This window comes from Parus major, chromosome 17, assembly GCF_001522545.3.
Source record: "Parus major isolate Abel chromosome 17, Parus_major1.1, whole genome shotgun sequence".
NCBI classification, from domain to species: domain Eukaryota; kingdom Metazoa; phylum Chordata; class Aves; order Passeriformes; family Paridae; genus Parus; species Parus major.
In genome coordinates, this window is record NC_031785.1 from 7,865,354 (window position 1) to 7,887,138 (window position 21,785).

At 44.7% G+C, this 21,785-nt stretch overlaps 1 protein-coding gene across 1 annotated transcript in view; it reads right to left on the reverse strand.

The window, feature by feature from the left end:
• The window catches only part of PAPPA (pappalysin 1), a 176,950-nt gene that overhangs the window by 83,897 nt on the left and 71,268 nt on the right, over positions 1-21,785 (reverse strand). Inside the window, exons 7-9 of the mRNA XM_015645237.2 lie at positions 21,168-21,675; positions 5,215-5,343; positions 3,560-3,651 (exon numbers count right to left, since the gene is read on the reverse strand). Of these exons, the coding sequence (XP_015500723.1) occupies positions 3,560-3,651; positions 5,215-5,343; positions 21,168-21,675 (729 nt within the window). The remainder of the gene's footprint in view (positions 1-3,559; positions 3,652-5,214; positions 5,344-21,167; positions 21,676-21,785) is intronic.

Below are 21,785 nucleotides of genomic sequence, written 5' to 3' on the forward strand. Positions count from 1 at the left end.
CAGGACAGCCTGACAGTGAGACCACACAGTTTTCCTGCCTGCCTCCCTCCTTCCTTCCCCCCCGCCCCTCCTCCCTGGCAGAGCAGATTGATCCACTGTTATCTGATTAGAGAGGAAAGAAGGAGGAAAAACAAAAGCGAGACAAAAAATAAAAAGAAGTTTAATTTTATTACAGGCACTAGTGCAAAGTGTCTTGAGAGCCTTGTGCCATTTAGTCAAAGGAAAGTTGGACCAATTAAAAAATCCCATAAACCCCATGATCCTAAAAGGCAAAGGGAGTGAGAGAGGCAAAGGGACACCTGCAAACAGGCTGCCTCCATCCCTGGAAATATCCAGAACGCAGCTGAACATGACCCTGAGCAACATGCTCCAACTTTGAAGCTGGCTCTAACTTTGAAGTTGGCCCTCCTTGGACCAGAGACCTCCAGAGACTCTTCTGAACCTAAATTATTCTGTGATTCATGGCTCTGAATCTAAAGCCTGGTGGTGCTTGCGGGCTCTGTTGTATTTCTCTCCTACCAAGCGAGGTGTCTTGCGTGGTCTCTGCTTTAGGAGGCAGGAGCCCACTTGGGCTTTGCTATCAAACCTCCTCCTCTGGAACCCGCCCACAACGCCCCTTCAGCTCTGTCCTTAGCAAACAAAATGTTTAGCAGTTCTTTCCAGCCACGTGGGACCCAATCCTGCAGACAATTTGTGACAAGCATTGCATTCACTGTTGTGGTTAGATTTGCTGAAGTCTAAAGAATGCCTTGTGGTAGTTCAGAAACATGCCTGGAAGAAAGCATTTGCAAGATCAAACCCTGAGGCCCCCGATTCAGCAAAGCCTCTGAACATGTGTTTGAGGCTCACTGAATTCTTTGGTGAAGGGGAGTGATTCCCGGGGCTCTAAAGAGCTACATAATACAACAAGAACATCACTGAAAAAATAACACTCTCTGAAATAACTGCTTGTTGTTCTACAGGATTATAACATGTGTTAGCCTTGTAAACATGGAAATAAATTACACTTATTTTTCTGTGCTCCTCAAGCAGGGACCCAAGAATTCTGTATTTTCCAGGAAAACACCCCACCAATATCAAAGAAAACTTTTGTTCAGCTTAAGGCAGAGGATTGGGTCTGATATTGTTAGATTGTGGAGAATGCTGAATTTCTGCTCTTTTTTACTATTATTTATTATGTAATATGTACAGCTACTCACTTCCCCAACATCTTTATATTTTCTGGTGAGATTTTAATGCCTGATATACCAAGCAGAATACAAATCAGCACCGTTCATTCGTCTGAAAGACAAACTGGCAGTGTCTCCTTGGCTCTCTGGGTCATAACTCACAGGGGTCCAGCTATCACAAGGGCCAGCAGGATGTGTTTCTCAGGTATTATTATTCACAGGTATTATATTCAGAGGGTATTAGCCCCTCTGAACCTGTCCCAGAGACCTGGGGCAGCGTTTGCCTGCAAACAGCAGCAGGGCTGCCCTTACAAACACTGAGCCCATCACCACCACAGCACTCACACCACTGCAAAGTCACACAACCAAACATTTGTAAGGTCTCTGTTCCTTCACCTTCCCTTTGATTCAGCTAATTTGATTCATCTGAGTCCCTCTATTCAATATTTCACGAGGAATTTGATATCATTTGTTTTGTAACCCAGGATCTGTGCAAACCACAACCTTCCAAAGCCCGTGACAAACAAATAACTTTTTTGTCCCTGGAATTCCCCTCTTCTTTCCAATACAAGCAAATCTGAAAACCCACTTCCTCTGTCATGGAGTAAAAAAAATCTTTATGTTTTAGTTGCTTCATTTTTTAGCCAGACTGCTGTCAGACAGCTTTGTCCCACACTCTCAGGAAGCCCTGTTGCTGCTCCTTGGATGTTGGATGGAGGATGAATGGTTGGTGGATGACACAACTGGGCTCCATGATCTTAAAGGTTTTCCCAACATAACCAATTCCATGATTTTGTGTACAAAGGCATAAAGCAGACTCTTGCATGCCTCTGTAAGAACACCACTGTGTGGTCCAAGGCTTGGGACACCCCACTCTTACTCCTGTCCATGGACCTATTTGGAGCATTTTGCAGCTCCCACCCAGCCCACATCACCTGCTTTCCTGGAAAACCGATGGGCACAGGGGAGAACCTGATTCACATCCAAATGTAATGCTGGGATGTGGTCAAAGCTGCACCAAGGAATAGAGCCCTGCTCCTGAGCAGGGTGATGCAGATACAACCATTCAGCACCAGCCCAAGCCCTCGCTGGAACCGGCCTCACACCACGCCCAGTGTCTAGGGAACCCAAAACATTTTTGTAAGTGTTTATCCCACTTTCAAAATATTATGACTAAAATCTTTCAGTGCTTGAGGCTCTAAGGCAGTAAGTTACTTGAAACACAAATGTAACTTCAAGACCACCAATTGTCACAATTAGTCTCGACCATAAATATGCCTGATTTCAATAGAACTATTTACATATGTAAATAAGTACATCACCAAATCAGGCCTCAAGTCTCACAGAGTGGGAGGCTGAAGTAAAAATGTAGCTGTTCTGATGAGCCAAGCAGTCCCCAGTTTACCACCCCAGGGAAACATGGTGCCTGTGAGGTCCATTCTGCGTTGCAAGAGATAATGGTCAAATTGCCAAAAAACAGCAAATTTCAGACTTACCAACATTACATGTTGGTAATCAGGCTGAGGACTGATGCCCTGAGCTGAAGGCATGGGATCACTACATGGGACAGAGTGTTTGCTTGAGCAGTCCAGATAAGGAATCTCATAAAATGTCTTGAGAAAAAGCCGACCCTTTATAAACATTAACTTTGGTTCCTTAAGCAATGCATGTTTTGTTTTTTCACAGACCCCTGGGTGGAAAAAGCAACCCCACAAGGTGGGGATACTCCACAGAAGGTGCAGTGTAAATTGGTCTCCATTTCCCTTCTCTGTCCCCAGCATTCCTAGAGAGTTTAATAAATATGTAAAGCTCGAAACTGCAGCCCCGATAGCTCGAGCATCTTCCGGCCATTGTGCTTACAGGTTTTGCTAATCAGAGCAAACCAGGCTTGCAAATGAAATCTGATTAAGTAGTTTTCACCTCTGAAAAAGGGGATTAGCCAGACCTTTGATCCTCAGATATTGATTTGCAACTCAAAGGAGGTGTGACCTCAGCTGGACTTGCTTCTGGTCTCAGTCCCTTCCCCTTTCACTCCTCCTCCTGTTTACCAGAAAAAATCAGTTCATGTCTTCTCACGTAGTCAGATCTAAAGCCTATTGAAGCCAGTGGAAAACCACCCACTGACTTCAATGGGCTTTGGATCAGTCCCACAATGGCTGACTTAGCCCTAAGTCCTGGGCTGTTTCAAAGCCAGCAGAACCAATTTCCCATCAAAATGACCAGAAGCTGGGAAGATATGTTCACCTTTCAAACCTACAAATTCCATTTTTTTTTCTCTCTCCCATGACAACTCTTCAGCTGGAAATTCTGAAAGTACTGCTGGTTTTTCCCTTGCACCCTGCACAGAGTTTTTGCCCACCCTGGCTTGAAGGGCTCTGAGCTGGACTTACCGATGCAGTTAAAGGACAGCTCCTGCAGGCAGAACAGGGAACAGCCATCACCGTTTATCTTGTTCATGTCATCACACTCTTCCCCCAGTTCTCTGCAGGCAGGGCACACAGATGAAAAAAGCAGTCAGCTGGCAAAGTAGCATCAACCTGGTGGTCTGTGCAACCCCTCTGAAGAACCCCAAAAGCCCTGATATCTGGTGAAGCATCTCTGTGTGCCCACCCCTAAAATACCTCTCCCTTCCTCCTTAAGGGAGGACTTGCACCATTCCTGGTTCACAGGCTCGCCTGGCCAGCTCCCTCCTGCACATGTGGATACCACTTGCTGTTCTCTGATGAGGATATGAGCAACTTCCTTCATAGCTGGTGTGGCTGTAGCTCAGCAGGTGGGGAAAAAGAGAACAGGAATCTCTGAAACTCTTTGTATTAAATCTGGAAGGGCCAGACTGTGACCCCAGCATGGGAACAACAAGGCATAAAGCCTGGAGCTGGGCTTTTCCAGGAGATCAGTCAAACAGGGAGCAGGGGGTGTTGGGGACGGAGTCCTGCCTTGTGCCAGCCCTCACGGCTGTGACAGCATGCGGGGAGAAGAGTGGGAACCAGATGAGAAAGGGGCTGCCACAGCTGTAACTGGGGCCACAACCAACCAAGCTGTGACACAGTCTGGTTCCTGCTCACTCCTGAGGCAGCTCAGCTATTGTTTGACACTTGCTGCAAAGCCACAAGTGATGTTTGAGGAATGTGCAAACATAACAGTAGCAGAAAAGTTATGTAAAGCAAAATTAATCTGTCTTTCTCCACCTCTCTTTCCAGGATTGCCCTAGATTCATATGTTGTTTGATTGTTTTCTTTGCTTTCCTTGCCTGTTGGGCCTCTTCCTGCAAATATTTGCTGCCAGGTATATCATCTGACAGAGTTGTGCTGCGTGATTGCTGATCAGCATTATTTCAAGCAAATAATACTGTCTGGATTAAGCACTTGCTTGTTGTTACTTCCATAGTTTAAATAATTAAATTACCTAATGCCAGGAAGCTTTGAAGCAGCAGCCTTAAGGGCCAACATAGTAAAAGGATAAACTCTAACGTAGTTGTGAAAGATTGTTTTACATTTTCAGTGGCCTGGGGACTGGTGAGAGAGGGGAGCTGATTGAGAACACACAATTCCCAGCACTCTCCCTCAGAGGCCAAATCTATCACCTCCAAAAGCATCCCAGCTCTGGTGGTCAGTCAAACAAGGGGTTGCACCAGGACCTTGGCCCCAACACGTGTCAGGGCCAGCTGCCACACACATGGGACAGCATCAAACACTGCGTGAGCTTTTCCAGCACCAGGTCTGGGTAGGAAATGTCATATACATGTACAAAGATATGGATACACGGGCAAACAGCATAAACAGCACAGAGCGTCCTTGCCTATCGATCCTGCTGTCTGGACTCCATTATCTGTATCTCTGTCTGTTTCTCCTGGTGCCAGGAGAGAAGGGCCCACGTTACAATTAAATGTCATCATCCTGGTAATCATCAAGCACGTGAGTCATTATCTACAGATGAGAGCCAGCCTAACCTAAGGAGACATCAGAGGTCATCAATTCCTTCCTAGCCTCAGATTCTGGCTGAGGAGATGTGCCCAGATTTATCTGTTTGCTTGCTCCAGACTTACATTTGGATAATCCCATCTCCACAGTATCCACTGCCAGAGATATAAACGAGGGTGGGGGACGGCTCGCTCTCCTCCATCCCGGACACAATGACCACCTGGTATCTGTACGTGGTCCTGTCGCTCAGCTCCCTGCCAGACAAAAGCAAAGTCAGTCAACAAAGGCAGCAGCAGCAGCAAAGGGCAGAGAAAGAGGGACTGGAGCAAGGTTTGGCTGCCAAAAAAGCAAGGTATAGTTCAGTCAGCTCCTCCCAGGGTTTCTGCCTTGTTTTGATGGGATTAATATTTGGTTGGGTGTCGCTTTTTTTGTGAGCACAGTCAGCGCTACCTTTGTCTCTGCTTGATTTATGCACAACTCTGAAATAGGTGCAGCAGAAACCATTTCCTGATGGAAACCATGCACTTTGGTGAGTGCCCTGTCACCATGGCAGTGCCAACCCTCACCCTGAGCAGTGGGAAACACCGAGAGCATCACCAAGAGTCAACAGGACTTCAACACCCGAGGAACCAACCCTGTGCCTGACTGTGTCCAGCCTTGGACACTTCTGCTCCACATCAGGGACAGTGCTACCAGCAGTACTACCACAGTTCATCTAAGGAATTTTAAATACCCTCTTATTCACTATTATTATAAATACTCATTATTTCCTGAGCAGCCCTGAGCTCGATCCAGCTGCACCTGGAGCCAGTGGGAATGTGACGATTAGCGTAAGCTGGGGATGCTTCAGTGATGGACAAATAAGTTATCCACTTCACACATGGGCATTAAAACAGTAGAGTTAAAAAGATGGTCTCTTCCAGAGCAAAAAATTGGATCCACACCACAACACCGGATCAGGATATTAGCATTGAAATATTCACAGAAAGAGTTAGCAAACTGTTACATATTTATGCAAAGCCATAATTATCTAAGAGCCATGCATCTGTAAATGAGGAATAATATTTTTCATATGCAATATGGGAATAATATAAGCCTAATAAAAAATGTTCAGCTCTTCCACAATGTCTTTTACACTATCAAAACTCTCCTCAAAGAAACTAATTACAGTTGTCCTCATTGTACCGATTTGTGAAGCCATGGAGTGGCCAAGGCAAAATGATTTTCTCAAAGTCATCAATCAGGTTAATTGCAGAGCAGGAAAGGCAACCCAGCTCTTCCCTAACCCTGCCAGTCCTCTGCTCACTGCACTCACATTACCCCAATTACTGACAGCAATATACACAGCTTTTTGTCACAGGAACTTGGTCAAAAAGCATCTACTAATGAAGTGTATACTACGAGGAGATAAATCTACTACACAGAGCAGCAAAGCCTTTCAAGTGGATATCAATGAGTTACTGAAATCTTCAGGTTGGTGAAGTAAGTATCTCCTTACAAGATTCATTAAATTAACAAGCATGACTTAAACTCCAATATCCCACATTATATTTTACAACAAAGCTGTTTCTCATGGATACTGTGCCTGCAAAATAACTGGCATTGAATGAATTGCCAACAGCACAGGGATCTGACTCTTTGTTACTGCACATGGCAGTGGAATGGGAGTGAGACTCAGTGGAAGGAAAACAGAACTGGCTTTTTCATTCCTTCTGCACCTGATTCCTGTCAGCAACAGTCCGTGGCTCCTATTAGTTCAATTTGAGTGTACATGCAGCACAAACAGTATCTTAATTCACCTACAGGCTGGGGAGATGTCTACCCAGATATTGGTAAGACTGTTTATTCAATCAAAGTGAAAAGTTTCAAACTTCTGCCCCTTGGGATTTGTTTAAAGCAACTATTTTTCTGGAAAAAAAAAAGAAAAAAAGAAAAAGAAAAGAATTATAGGCAGTAACTAAAGTGGCAAAACACATGCTGTAGTAAAATAATGAGGGTTTTCCTCTAGATTTCACTCCCAGATAAATCCACTTACTAAGATGGGAGGTTTCTCATATATACTGATGAAATCAAAGCAGAGCCAAGCTTTGATTAATAAAGAACAGTTATTTCTCAAGTTCTGTCTCAAAACCATCTCAAAACTATTTGTAAAATATTTAAGATTAGCAAGTACACTTGCAGAAATGTGGATTTTGTCACTGGGGATCTGCTAACCACAAAAAAAAGATTCAATTTTTTGAAAATGCTAACAAATGAACAGTTGGGGCAGCTACAAAATAAATAAAGCCACGCTGCTTTCTGATGCACTGAGATCACTGTCCTGAGTGCAAAATAGGAGTTTGCAGATTCTGATTTTTGGTGTGATTTCCACCAATGCCTCCAGGTCATGGGGCAGGCTAAGAGCAGTGAACATGCCTTGCACATGGGTTTTACTGGAGGGAAGTATTTGTGTGCACATGTAAGCAAAGGGACAACAGGAAAAGCTCACATTTGCTTGGACATTTGCAGAAATACAATGGAGGAAAACCTAGAACCAAATCAAGCACGAGAGAGAATGTGGTGGTTATGAATTATGTGGTGGCTGGAGATGAATGTCTACGTGGGTGAATAAGACAGAAAATTGGAAATTAAAGTTATTAGGTGGGGAGAACTTTGGCCTATTTAATTGTATGGATTAAGAATGGAAAACTTTGTATGGGGAGAGGGCCCCTGTGCACATCAGAGAGGGGAGATATCCAACTGAACCCTGCTCAAAGATGGAAAGCTCTTGAAGCTTTACGTTGTGATAGGCAAATGATCCTTAAAATTTTGTGACACCATTTACTCTCCAAAAAGAAGGTGAACAAAATTCTGCCTCCTTATACATTATTTGCACAGTCTGGTTCCCCTTACTCCTCTGCAGTTTGGGTAGAAAATAAGAGCTGTTAAGTTATTTATGCTCATACCTCAATATCTTTGTCTTAGGATAAAACACAAAGAAAGGGAAGAGAAATGCCTGGAGATGTGTGGTCCTTGTAGAGCAATGGCAGGTCTGGGACCAGGTCTCCAGAGTGGCCAATCTTCCTCATCCCAAACCCCCTTCTGAGCAATCTGAATCTTCACAATCTCCTCTGCTCTGGGAGATGAGAGGGGAGCCCCAAGGTGTGACATCCAGGGCAGCACCAACAAACCAGCTGTGCCCAGGGACGCTCAGAAATGGGATGTCTGCTCCAGAGAGGTTCTCCAGCATCACACAGGCAGAGCTGGAGATGTGGCTGGACTAGAACATCCAAAAAACACCTTACAAACTCAAAACTGAAGCCATCATGCTATCAACTAACCCTGTCCTGACACAACGAGTGACAAAAAGCTGACTGAGCTGGATGTGGCATTTCACGATTCAACAACTGGAACGTGAGATCCTTACATCCTCCTGAGCTGTTAAATGTGTCATACTGGCAGCAATTTTAGCATTCCTTCACAGTGCCCACATTTTGGAGAAATATAGCTGCTAAAGGGATGCTACTGCAATAGTCCAGGCAGTAATCCAGTCCCACTGTGAGGGAGGGAGGGAGGGAGGAACGCAAGAAGAGGGAGGGGAAGGGTTGATTCCCTCTCTATAGGATACCAAGGTTGATAGCACACACTGTATCTGGAGATGTCAGCCAGACAAGCTGTGCTCCAAGTGGTGATAAAAGTGTGATTTTTGACCATTTATTTCCTCTCCCACCTTCCCTGTGAGCTGGTGGCACAGTGCCAGCAACAAGGGGCACTTTCCACTCCTCTGCTGGGCAGGACCTGGCACAGAGGCTCCCTAAGATGCTGCTTAAGGAACTGAGAGAGAAGAACATCTTTAACATCAAGGATGTGAACAAACAGTCTTCAAATGTATATCTATGGTCTTTTAATGACCTTTTCTAGAACTGAGTAAGCCTCATTGATCGCTGCAGCTTCCGCCTGTGGGGAGGCAGCCTTATTAAAAAGCAATGACTCAAGCCCTCTGCTTAGAGGGGGAATTAGGACGTGCCATGTGAAATACCACGAGGGCAACTTTCCTGTCTGTTGTGGCAAGTGATGGATCCAGGGTCAGGAGTATAGAACTCTCTAATTCTTTTCCTGTTTTTACTGGGGAGGCTGGGCAGTTGAGTTAATCTTGCTCTCTTCCCCGTAAGCAGAAGGACCTCTCCTCTCAGTTTGGAAAACTTAGTCCTGGAAAACTTAACAGGAAAAGTTATACCTGTGGGAAGATGGTTTTTACTCAGACCAAGGTGGGTTTAAAGGTTCATTGAATTTACAGAGCACTCATGCCCTTGAGTTCCAGCAGACCTGCAAGGGCTGACACTGCCACAAGCACATCTGCTCTGTGCACACACGGGTTTGAGCATCAGAGGACACACTCAAGATGAAGTGAAAGCAGTGAGGGAAAGCAAACATCCCATTCCTCTTTTCCTACTACCATGGCATATATGGTTTTTCTACTACAAATAACAGGAGGAGGTTTTCTTATACAGGAACGACTTGTTTCCAGCATTGAAAATATCTGTAAGGCTGAGCCCAGATTCTGCCCTATGGAAAGACAAATGGTCAGACAGCAATGAAACCAGACTGTTCCTTCTTAAGGACAAGATGACAGGATTAAATTCCCAATTAAATTACGGCTGTCACAGCCAATGTCGTGTGAAACAGGCAAATTCTACACCTGAAGTGTCCTCATGAAGGACCCATCTGTCTTTGACCTTAAACAGCCACCAAACACTTGAGACAAATGCTGACATTTCCTTGTCATCTCTCTGCAGCCCAGAACAAGCCCTGGTCTGCTGGTGACACCCCAGCTTCCCTCTAACACTGTCACCTTTGCTCTTCTTCTCTAGCAAGGAAGCCTTGCCGAGCAAAACAGGAAATCTGCTGGCAGCAAACGGCATCAACCACACATCTTCCCTCGATGCAATGCTTTAGATCAGCTGCCAGGGTGGACTGAATTACAACCACAAACAGAAGAGCTGAAGGGCTACACCATTGCTTGTCATGTCAGACACAGCCTGGAGCTGTCCAGTCTGTCCCCACATACTGCTCACAGCCTCCGAAAGTGCCGATTCCAGAGGTCCTGAATTACCCCAAATACCCACTACCACCACGGTTAACCCACAGATTTCACTATCCTCAGGTGCTCCAAAAGCAGCTGATAAAGAGTAAACCAGGGGGATGAGGTCACTTTAGGACAACCCAAACAGATCTGCTCCCCAACTTCCATTCTTTTCCCTTCATTGCCAATGACTGCACAAATACAACTGTCCTCTTCTTCTTCTCTCCTCTCACGCTCCCCCTTGCTCTGCCTTTTTTTAATAAAAATGGCATGAGAAGCACGGCAGAAGATAATGAAGAGAATTCTTGCCTGGCTCTGCAGTGGGGAGAGAGGAGGGGCTGGATGCTGTAAACACAAGACGAACGTCAAAAATCCCGAGCTCTTGCGCCGGGCTGTTATTTCAGCTGTGGTCCCAGCTCTGCCTGTTTGGATAAGCCCAGCAACATGGCAGGTGCAAAGGCCTCAAAACAACTCTCTTGCCTCTCTCTCGGATACTGAGCTGACTCAGAAGACACAAATGCCAAGGAAACAGCCTTGGAGAGGCTTTTCTGTCTCTCTCTCTGAGGAGAGAGGTGCCAGCAGGGGCCACAGGTTTGCTCTATGCCCTCCAGCTTTTTTATGATTTGTTTACAAGCACAGGAAAACAGGGTGGTTGGAGTACTAAATGAACACCTGGGCTGGATGGGAGATTGGGGACTGTATGGTGGATTTCTGCTCCCAAATTCAACTTAAACCTGAACTGGGTGTTTCCAAGGAAGAATGATGGAGCAGCCAGTGGCCTGAACAGATAATCTCAGCTGAACACTTGGTGGGTACATTCTGTACCAACAGGACTCTGTGCTTTCTGAAGCCCAGACTCAACTTTTGCTTCTGGCTGTGTCAGAAAGTTTAACTAACACCTAAACCAGCCTAAACCTTACCCACTTATGCAATAACCCACGGGTTTGGAAGTGAAGTCAGAGGTTAAAGGATCCAACGTATTAGAAAAGGAAAATATCCTTTGATCCTTGGAATATTTCTAGGAACCAAAGCCACCACCAACTCTCATAATCACTACAAATCCAAACCAATTAGTCTGCAGCTCTGCTCTCACTTCCATTGGTGTAAATCTCAAGTAACTCAGCAAAACGCTGCAGGTTTAAAGCACTGCAATGCTCATTTGTCCCTCTGAGCTGAATTTGCTGCTCAGAGCAGCTCTGTGCTTGCACAAGATGCCCTGGGGCAGGATTACATGTCTGCTGTAGCACCTCTGCTCTGAAAGCCAGGTCCTGTTTAGAACCTTTTAAACACATTTGATTTTCAACATTTTTTTTACACTCTCCTCTGTCTTTCACTGTTAAGTTTTATAAGTAGCAAACCTATAGATATATATGCAAATGATTAACTTCTGCAGACTTTGATATAATCCTCCAAGCATTTGCCCTGCTATGGTTAAAACACAATAGCATATTTAATAAAAAAACAAAGTTTGTAGCCAAGGCCTTAAAGACAGTTCTTAAAAAAAAAACCCAAACCAAAAAAAACCCAAAAACAAACCAGTGTCAAGAGATTATTTTCTCCTTCCATGTTTAACAACAACAAAAATATGATTTTTAAGGTGGTTGATATAAATGAACAATCTCACTGAGATTAGGTTACAAATCCTGGGCTAAAGTAAATCCTCGAGGCCCTGGGCCTCACGTGGGTGTTTGCACTAGAAAGGCAATTTCACGGCAGCACACAGGTTAAGTGTCACAGCACCTGGTTGCTATTAGAAGCAGGGAAGGAAGGAAAAAAATCTGTTTTGTTTTCTTCTTCCCTGCTGCACTCAGACCCTGAGTGAGATGGGAGCATTTCTCAGCGTGAGGCTCAGATGTGGCCACTGCAGGAGGGGAGGCTGGTGTGGTTCAGCTGAGCAAGGAAAGACTGGGGACATGAAATGCAGAAAACCCTGTTTCCAAGGGACAGAAACCAGCAGTTCTCCATGGATTCTGAGGGAATGATGCCAGTATCCTCCACCTGAGGACAGTGCTCCGGTGTCCTGGTGCAGCAGGGAGGAAACAGGAACAGGGCCAGCAGGCAGGCTGGGACAGGATAAGTGCTGTCAAGGCCATCACTGTCACTGACGAAGCTCTGCCTGTTGCATCGTGCCTCTCTGTGAGCTCTGCCTGCTCACTGACACCCCTCACCATGTCCTGCTTGTCCCTGTGCATCCTCCTGCCTGCACCAGGGTGTAGGAGAAGTGCCTGAGCCAACAGCCACCCCACAACTTTTGGATCATCACTGGGACTGAGAGCACTTCAGCTGCTGCTCTCAGCCCTGTGCCAGTCCATCGAGCTTAGGCAGAAGTCTCTTCCCAGTTTAAGGTGGTCAGCTTGGCAGAATAATCTTCTTCCCCTTCTCTGAATCCAGACCTGACTACTTGGATTTCTTTTCTTCAGCCAGATTTCTTTTCTGAGCAAATACCTGATATTCAGAACTCAGTACCCTCCTGTTTCCCTGTAATCTCACTAAAATGGTGAACAGAGCCATGGGAGCAAACACTCACAGTGTCTGATCCGAAGGCTCCTGGAGCCAGTGGAAGCTATTTTGTGCATTTTCAGTAGAGCTTAGATTGGCCCCAAGTGAACACAGATGTTTGCAGTGTTCTCTGGTTTCACATCCACCATCCCACCTCACCAAGACTTATTTTGGGGGGTCCAGGCAGGAGGGCTGTGGCCGTCCTGCTCCCGGGGAGGAGGGAGGATAACAGACAGGGATGTGCTGCCACAGCAAGAGCAGAGCAGAGCACAGACATGGGTGAGCAGATGAGGAGATTCCATTTCTGTTCTTCCAGAGGAACATTTTGTCATTTCCCTCCTCAGGGGTTCTGTGTTTTGCCTTAAGCTGCTGCAGATTATGAGAAATCCTACTGGCTGGTCTCCAGTGGGATCTCTAATGGTTTAATAACTGAACATTACTGAACATACTTCCACTAGCCTCTTCCTAAAATCCCATCATGAGCTAATTTCCTCTATTGTCATTACATCTGCAACTGGTCTTACAGTTTAAAAAAAATGCTGTACCACTGTGAATAAATGATCTGGTTTACTGCACTGGGCTTTCAGGGACTGATAATTTGGGGTATCAAATTCCAGGCACCGTCTCTGAGGTACAATTTGAAAAGAAGAAAGAGCTTGCTTTCCACCTTGCTCTTCCACAAAAGTGCCAGGAAAATGCTGGAATTGTGATATATTCACAGAGATGCCCAATGCCACCATTCATTTAAGGAGATCCTGACCAAAAAGAAGGTTGCTGAGAGAAATTTGGGTGAAACAATCACAAGATGTGACTTGGGCCTGCAGCAGGATCAGCAGGTTGTACACCATGCAGTGATACATCTAAAATCATGGTTTGGGTTGGAAAAAACCTTAAAATTCATCTCATTTCAACTCTTCCACTAGACCAGATTGCTCAGGGCCCTGTCCAACATAGCCTGGACACACTTTTGTCTTGTCTGTCACCGGATCCCACAAGATAAAAAGGACAGCACAGGTATTTCAGTCTGACTGCAGTGTTCCTTCCAAATCCTTGCCTGATTGAGTGTAGATTCAAATTTAACAGAGACTTGGAATGCATTTCCTAGGAAAATATATTAAAATAAAATGCCCAGGAAATGATCAGGCCAAAAGTTCAACAAAAGTAGCTGAGAAAAGCTGTATTGGCTGACTGATAAAAAGGTAGGTAACACATTTCTGCTACTTCTGCGGTATTTGAGGCTCACTCCAAGTTTTACAAGAGAGTTATTTTTAAATTGTTGCATAACACATGTCTGTCCAATATTTCTTTCCTCAATCAAGCAAAGAAAATGCATTTGTTATTCCTGGGAGATTTCTGGTGCTTCTTATCTTATTTAGAGCCCAAAATAAAGATGCACACAAGAATGCAAACATCAGAGAAGTTATTATCCATGAGATAATGCACAGCCTAATTTACCACATATCTGAGACTGTTTCACCTGCAATGAATTATTTTGCCCAGCAGGAAAAGTCCTGTTTGACCTTCTAATTTTTTTATTTTTTTATTTTTTCTCCTGCAGCTGAAAACTCTGCTACTACTTCTAGGTCATGAGTTCAAATTCCACCCTGGCTGGGAGTGATTAAATATATCAATTTCTAATAGTATCTATTTGGATAATAATAGGACAGCTGTTAATGGTCACTTTTTTAGGGACTCTTGCACATGGCTAAGTTTTAGTCCACAGGTTGATTACTCTGCAGCCTCCATGTAGAGCCCAAGAGGTGCTTTGGAGAGGGGAATCCAATGTATCAGCAGCCCTTGGGGAATCCCTGGCTGGAGCAAAGCTGATCCCAAATCCAAGTGTCACTCCCCACACAGGGCAGTCCCTCTTTCCTGAAGTAATTTATTTAGGAGTGGCAATCCCATCCTTCAGAGATAGACCTAGGCTTAAAAATTCCTCTGGGCTGCCTTGTTTTGGGATCACAAACCCATAAAGATATCAACCCACCCTCACTACCTTTATTCTTGCATCATGTGCAGCCGAGCCAGAACAGGAGCTACGGATTCTGTCAAGTGCCAGCTTTAGTTACAGAGTTACGTAAGAAACCGCAAGAGCGAGGAACCACAAATCTATCACTACAGCTGGCACCAAACAGCCTCTCTGCACAGGCTTAGAGGAAAAGCTGCCTCCTGAATGGGCAAAGAGTGTCAAATTGTTCTTTCTCCTCTCCAGGGCAGGGTTAAGGCAATTTGGCAGAGGGTGGTAAGGGAAAAAATTGCTCTATCTGCTCTGTGTGTGAGGTCAGGAAGCAGGTTTTCTTCTTCTACAAAGATAACCTGGCACCTTTAATGAAGAAAGCAGGCAAGAAGGAAAGCCATCAGAATGTGGCTTCCAGCTGTCAAATCACATCAGCCAGGTGGAGATGCATCAGCCCTGAGAGCAGCAGCACCACTGGACCCCAACACTTCACTGGGAGCTCTCTGGATGAAGGCACTCTGTATTTCCTCTGTGAAACACCCAGCACGCTACAGGCATATGTCATATGGATATAGCCAGGGATCTTTAGCCTATTACTAAAGAAAAAATAATATGGAGAATTGTGCAATTATGGGAAAGAAACCTCCTAGCTGGAGACTAGTGAAAAATGCTTTTAATAATGGCAGTTCCCTGGGAGTGCCTGATGTGAGAGTGGGCATTAAATACTCAGTGACTCAACAACAGACACACTGTTTTGCATTTACATCTAGTACCAATAATAGGTTGGGTATAAAGAGACATTTGAATGAAAATGGAATTTTATCACTCAGTTATCACTTTGAGGCTGACTAACAAAAATTTCCTGAATAATAAAAAAAAAAAGATCAGAAACCCAAAAGTTCAAGTATCCAGAGACATGCAGAGTTGTTAAATAGGCTCAGTCATTGCAGATGAAGTTATAATGCAGAAATTAATAAATTACAGGTTTGGATGTCTTGAGCTGGTCCATATGTTGGTATAAGACAATATTACACATATAAGGACCAGGAAAGTCAGAATAAACTGGGAACTCTACTGCAAGTGAGAAGGGAAGAGACCAGTTAATTGGAAAGTCTGAACTGGAATTCAATTGGAAATTTAGCTCTGAGCAACCTGGTTTAGTAAAAGGTGTCCCTGCCCATGGCAGGGGGTTGGAATGAGATGAACTTCAAGGCCCCTTTCTGCACAAACCATCCCATGTTTCTATGTTTCTATGATTTATTCAATTGCAAGCCAACTGTGAACCATTAGGGTGATGATAAAGCATAGGAGGTCCTTGCACACATCAAGGCAAGGCCTTTCCAGGGTAGCTGGGTAAGTGTTGGTGCACAAGGACAGCTGGAATGACATCCACAGTTCCAAAGCTGAGAATCCAGAAGTGCAGCACGCCAGTATTGCATGGACAACCTTGCAGATAAATCTGGGCATGTGTTTTCTTAATATTTCAGTCCTATCTTAGATACTCCCCAGTATTTCCTGGCATATCAAGAGAGGTTTGGCATAGTAACTCTGGAGGAGGGATGAGCAGAAGATGGGTGATAATATGGGCTTCAGCTTTTGGTGTCGGGAGAAAAACCACCCAGTGATCTGTATCTTGTTTGGGTGGAAATATGGTGTTAATTATCTTCATGACAGATAGATTTGGCAATTCATTTCAGCTGCTTTAGATCATACATTCCTCTGGCTGGTAGACCTCCAGAAAACAGAGAATAGACCTTTGAGGTGAAGGAAGGAATGCCATAATAAGGACAGATGTCGCTGAGAAGTTTTAGTGTTGCATTCTGCAGGGACTTGGGTTTAGATATCATCAGTGTGATGTTCATAATTTCCCAGTCTGTTCAGCTCAGCCAGGGTCAGGTAAACTCTTGAGTTCAGGGGCTAAAAGACACACCAATAAGTGGCTGTAAGGAGTTCTTGGTTATTATGAAAAGCTGCTGCTGATTCTCCAGCCTCTCTGTTTGTTCATATTTGTAGGAGGCTTCAGAATAAAGAGTCACTTTCCATTTGACTCATCCTCTCCTCAGACACTGCCCCTTCCAGCTGGGGACCAGTAACAAATGGTATACGTATTAATAAGGCAAATTTGGAAAGAAATTATTGTGTTGGGTAAAGTAGAGACCTAAAGCAGGTGAAATGCTAAGGACACACGAGCAATGAAACTCTAAGGACACACAAACAGTGCCACAGGAGCCCTCCAGCCACCTGCCACCCTGAGGGTGGCAATTTCTCTGTCATTCTGCAAGCACTCCAAGAAGACAGAGTGAGATCTCAGTCCACAACCTTGAGGTGTTAAAACAGAGTTAAAACCCAAGAAATGACATGGAGTTTGCAAGTTCAGCACTGAATGGAAGTCCTGATTCTAAAAACATATTTAAAAATATTGTACTTGAGCAAGAACTGCTGTTTGCACAGATGATGATCAGTCTCCTCCAACTATTATCAAGCAACAGAAAAGGTTTAGCCATAGAATGTCAGTGTAAAATAGCCAAAATTGAGAAGCAAAATCTATTCCCTGTACAAGAAAATGCAAGCTTCTTTCTCAGTGTTTCTTTTCTGAAGTCTGAATGCAGGATCTCTATGTGTCAGCTTGGTACCAAAGCTCTGGTAGGAATGGCTCAGAATAACATATCATAGCACTGCAAACTTGATTCTCAGTGAAGCTCAAGTCTGCAAAGCCAAACCTTGTACCAGGGCTTCGTGCTGAGATTCTTTCTCAGGTTATTTTAGTCAATGCCTTTGTTTTGTAAAAGCCCTACTGGTTAACACCACAAAGACAACCTGATCTAGTGCTGTCCACCACACTTGGAGGCTTCTTACAAAGACTGTGGCGGAAAACTTGGGAAAATTTCTAACTCTTTGAAAGTTTTTCAGTTAATCTGACAACTTTCCAAAACCAACCTCAGTGTCTCTTGGCTTGATCTGCCAGAGGAGAGCACGTAGGTCCTGTAAGGGCTCTCAGCTCCTCACTGCTCACAAACTGGGACACTGGGAGTGCCATGGGGAGCACAGGCTGCTCACCCCAGACTGCCCTGGTGGGACTGACACCTAAGTGTGCCTCTGACACCATCCAGAGAGCTCTGGGCACTGACTGCTCACTGAGCTCGTTAAAAATCAGCAGTGATTACTTTCCAACACAACAATATGAGCACAAAAAGGCTCCAGCAATGGCAAAAAGGCACTACCTCAATTGCCATTGTGACCATGTCACACAGCATTTCTAGAGAACTGCCTCTGAGCATGTGCACAACCCACACTTTGGATTAAATTGTGAGCTGAGACTTTGAGACTTGCAGATGAGGCTCCTTCCTTTATCAGTTGCTGTGGTGTGAAGACTCAGCAGTTCTATGCTGCACCTGGCCTGACCTCTTTTTTCTCCCCACTGATTTATTTAGCTTTCTTCTCTCCTCCCAGGCTCTGACTCTCATTTTGTATCCCAGATACCAGCAATTCTGGCTGATCACACTTAGTGAAATTAAGTGTATCTTGCCTGCTTTTTGTAAGGTCCAAGGATAAGGTCCTGGATAAGGTCCTGTCCCTTAGAAATGAATTTTTATCCCTCAGCTTGAGCCAAGAGTTGAGATTAAAATTCAGCTTGAGAACAGAAGGTCTGGCATTATTTTGCATTTCTTAATAAAATGTTTCCACTGTTCTAGTTATTTAGTCTCCTCTGTGGAGCACCCAGTGCTGACTAGGCAAGGGCTATCCATTAAAGGCTGTCTCTCCTCTCAGCTTAAAAGGAAGTTCCCTCTCTTTGACGGGAAGGAGGTAAGAGAAATTAATTTTTCTTTCAGCATCACCACACCTGGGGAAAGGATCTTGCTCACAGATAACAGTGCAAGCAAATATTTTCTTTGGGAGAAAAAGAGAAAGTGAAGATCAAGGTCAGAGGAGGCAAGAGTAAAGATATGTGACTGCCTTCAAAACAGCCTTCCACAGAACATGTGGGGGTGTTGTTTTATTTAATATGGAAAACATGCAAGGGCACCAAGGAGGGGCAACTGGCTTGTGGCTCACAGGGAGATAAAGGGGCTGCAAAGTCTGGCTGCACAAATATGCTGAATTCCAGTGGTGCAGAATGAGGTAAACAGGCAGATGTGAACAGGGGAGAGAGACAGCATTTACCTCTACTCACATTCATAAGTAGGAGCATGGCCCAGTGCCTCTGTCCCTGAATTCCCTTGTCCTTTCCTTCCTGCTTAGGGAGTGCAAAGACTCTGGCTGGACTTTACACAGGGTTCCAGTGGAAAATTCATGTTTTCAGAAAACCTCATACAGAGTTTCAAGGAGTTTATTGTGTCTCAAGGTATGGCCCAGCAGCTGCCTCTGAAACTCCCCCACCACCAGGGGATATGGATCAGTGCTGGGCCTGGATGATACAATAAAAATTTCATCTCACTTCTCAATATTCAAACAAATGCAGAAGTCTTGAATCACACAGAATGGGTTGAGTTGGAAAAGACCTTAAGGCTCATCTTGCTACAAAACCCCTTGCCTTGTTTAGGGACACCTCCCACCATCCCAGGCTGCTCCCAGCCCTGTCCAGCCTGGCCTTGGGCACTGCCAGGGATCCAGGGACAGCCCCAGCTTCTCTGGGAACCTGTGCCAGGGTCTCAGCACCCTCACTGTAAATCAGCCAAAACAGTCTCAGAAACACCTATGAGTGCTAAAGAATCTCCACATCTCCTGGCCCAGTGACCAAAACTTCACTTCCCAAGTGTCCTGTCAGAGCTCACTGGCAGGATTCCCCCTGTGGTCCCTGGGAAGACACAGAGGAAGTGAGCCCAGCTAGCCTGCAGGGTTTGGATGGGATTTGGTTGTGAGGTTGGCTGTGCCAGCTTCCAGGAGCATCCATTTCTGTCCACTGATCACAGGTGGAGCCCAGAAACACTAAATTTAGTGTTTGATTTTTAGCTGGCTGTGTAACTACCTGAAACATTCAAACAGGGACAGTGCTGTTACCCAATGTGATTTAATCAATTATCCTCAGGAGAACTGCCGTTAATTCCTGGCTACTGATTTAATTCTTAGAGCACTCCTCTGCTTGAGCTGGCTGTATGCTAGAAGTGACCCACAAAATCATAATAAAAGACAAAGAGACAAAATTCAGAATGCAAGTTATGTTTTGGGCTTCTTTTCCTTCACATTGTGTTATGAAGTCAAAACTGGACCTGTTTCTGTGGGAACTTGTGCTAAGGTATGCAAATATTTCAAACCAAACCCAGTCCCATTTTCCAATGAGAGTGGGCTAGGTTTCAGGCAAAGATGCTTTCACAGCAAAATCTTGGGAAAATTCACCACTTTCCACGTTTCCAATATGCCAATATCCATCTCATACTAAGAGCCAGCAATTGTTTGAACAAGGCTACAAACCAAGAAAGCACTTAAGCACATGTTTAACTTTCAGCACATGAGTAATCTTAGTGATGCCCTGGGTTTTGTTTTTAGATTCACTATTGTTAGTTACCTTAAATTTTTAAATCTGTAGGGACAATTTGCATCTTCTGAGATGCATAATTGGGCCATGAAAAGGGGTGGTAGCTGGTGATTACTGAATTGTTAATTAATCATTTTTATTCTATTTAAATATGCTTTAGAAGACCATAATGATGTATGCTTCCTTGATATTAGTGGTACTAATTAGATCATCTTTTCTAAATTAGAGTGCAGTTTTCTTAGCAGGTTTCCTTTTATCTGGTGTTCATTTTTCAAAAGAGCTTCATGTTGCTCCCACAGATGAGTGAATCATTTCCAGGGAATCGTGTTATGTAAAATATGTTTTTCTTCCTGTCAAATGCTTATGGGTAGATCACAGATCTCCTCAAAAATCAGTAAATATTTTGAAGTTGGACTTTCCTCTACAGTAATGTATCCCTTTACTAGATGACTGTAAATGTATCTGGGATACAGTTATTCTACAATCTACAGATTTTTCTACAACAAACCAGAGCATTTGCCATGTTTCCCATTTCAGAGCAATCTCACACCAATTCAACTTGGTTTAGTGACCCATGAAAGCAGAAAATGGAAGTGGGTGAAACACATTTACACACCTGAACATGCAGGTGTATTTCTTTGCACACTTTCTTTAGCAGTTAATTCGTGCTCCAGCACTGAAAGCCCTGCTCTCTCCTTCTCCATCAAAACATTACTTTCAAAAGCTTCCCAAGGAAATGATGACCATGTTATTCCAGAGGTGCTCATTTAGGTTCACTTAAACATTTAATTTATCATGTCTTAGGCAGATTGCATTATCCTTTTTAGTTAAAGAAAGCCTGAATGACACATCTCTGTACAGCCAGCCCAGAAATTTCTCAAAAACTATCCATGAAATCTCAGGCCATCTCATTTGGGTTTAATGCTCCTGGTTTCAGAGTCAACCTATGAGGACATCCAGTTTTGGTAGTTCCTGGCATGTCTGTCTAGTTCAACACCTTAACAACCACTTGCAGTGCTGGACATTAGAAGGATAAGAACAGGGTTTTGTTTTGATCTCTCCATCTCTCTGGAAAGCAGCTACTTACGTGTCAACAAATCTCCTGCTGAGGTTTGAGATGACCACTGGAGATCCCGACGGGAAAGGGGGGTCCCGGACCACTTTGTACTGGATGGGTTTGCAGCCTGAGCACAGGGTGCTGTGGGGGACAGAGCTCAGCATGGCAGCATCGATTTCCAGGTGCTCATCCAAGGTGTAGATCTGGATCCCATACACCTCCTCTCCCACTTGTCCCACGTCCAGCTTTATGGTCAGGGGGATGTCGCAGAAGACGTTCTGCGGCCCGAGCGAAATGTTCTTCCCGCTGACGGTGAGCAGCTTGATGTCATTCACTGCTCCACTGGAGTCCCAGTCCGGGGAAACAAACGTCACCCAGACTGTGAGGGACTCTGGAGTCAGGGGATAGCGAAATTCCAGCTGCAGGTAGCAGCCCTGGGGCTCAGGGCAGGCTGGGGGAACCGTGTGCTGGTTTACGGCTGAATTGGGACTCCACGTCCTGACACTGGATTTGCAGGGCTGCTCAACGTCAGGGTGACCTGGAAAGGAGGAAGGAAGCAAAGAGAGGGCACAGAAGTTAGAGAACATGAGTTTTCACTGGAATCAGTTTAAAAGGCAGACTGGTGGCAGGAGAACATATCTGTCCAGG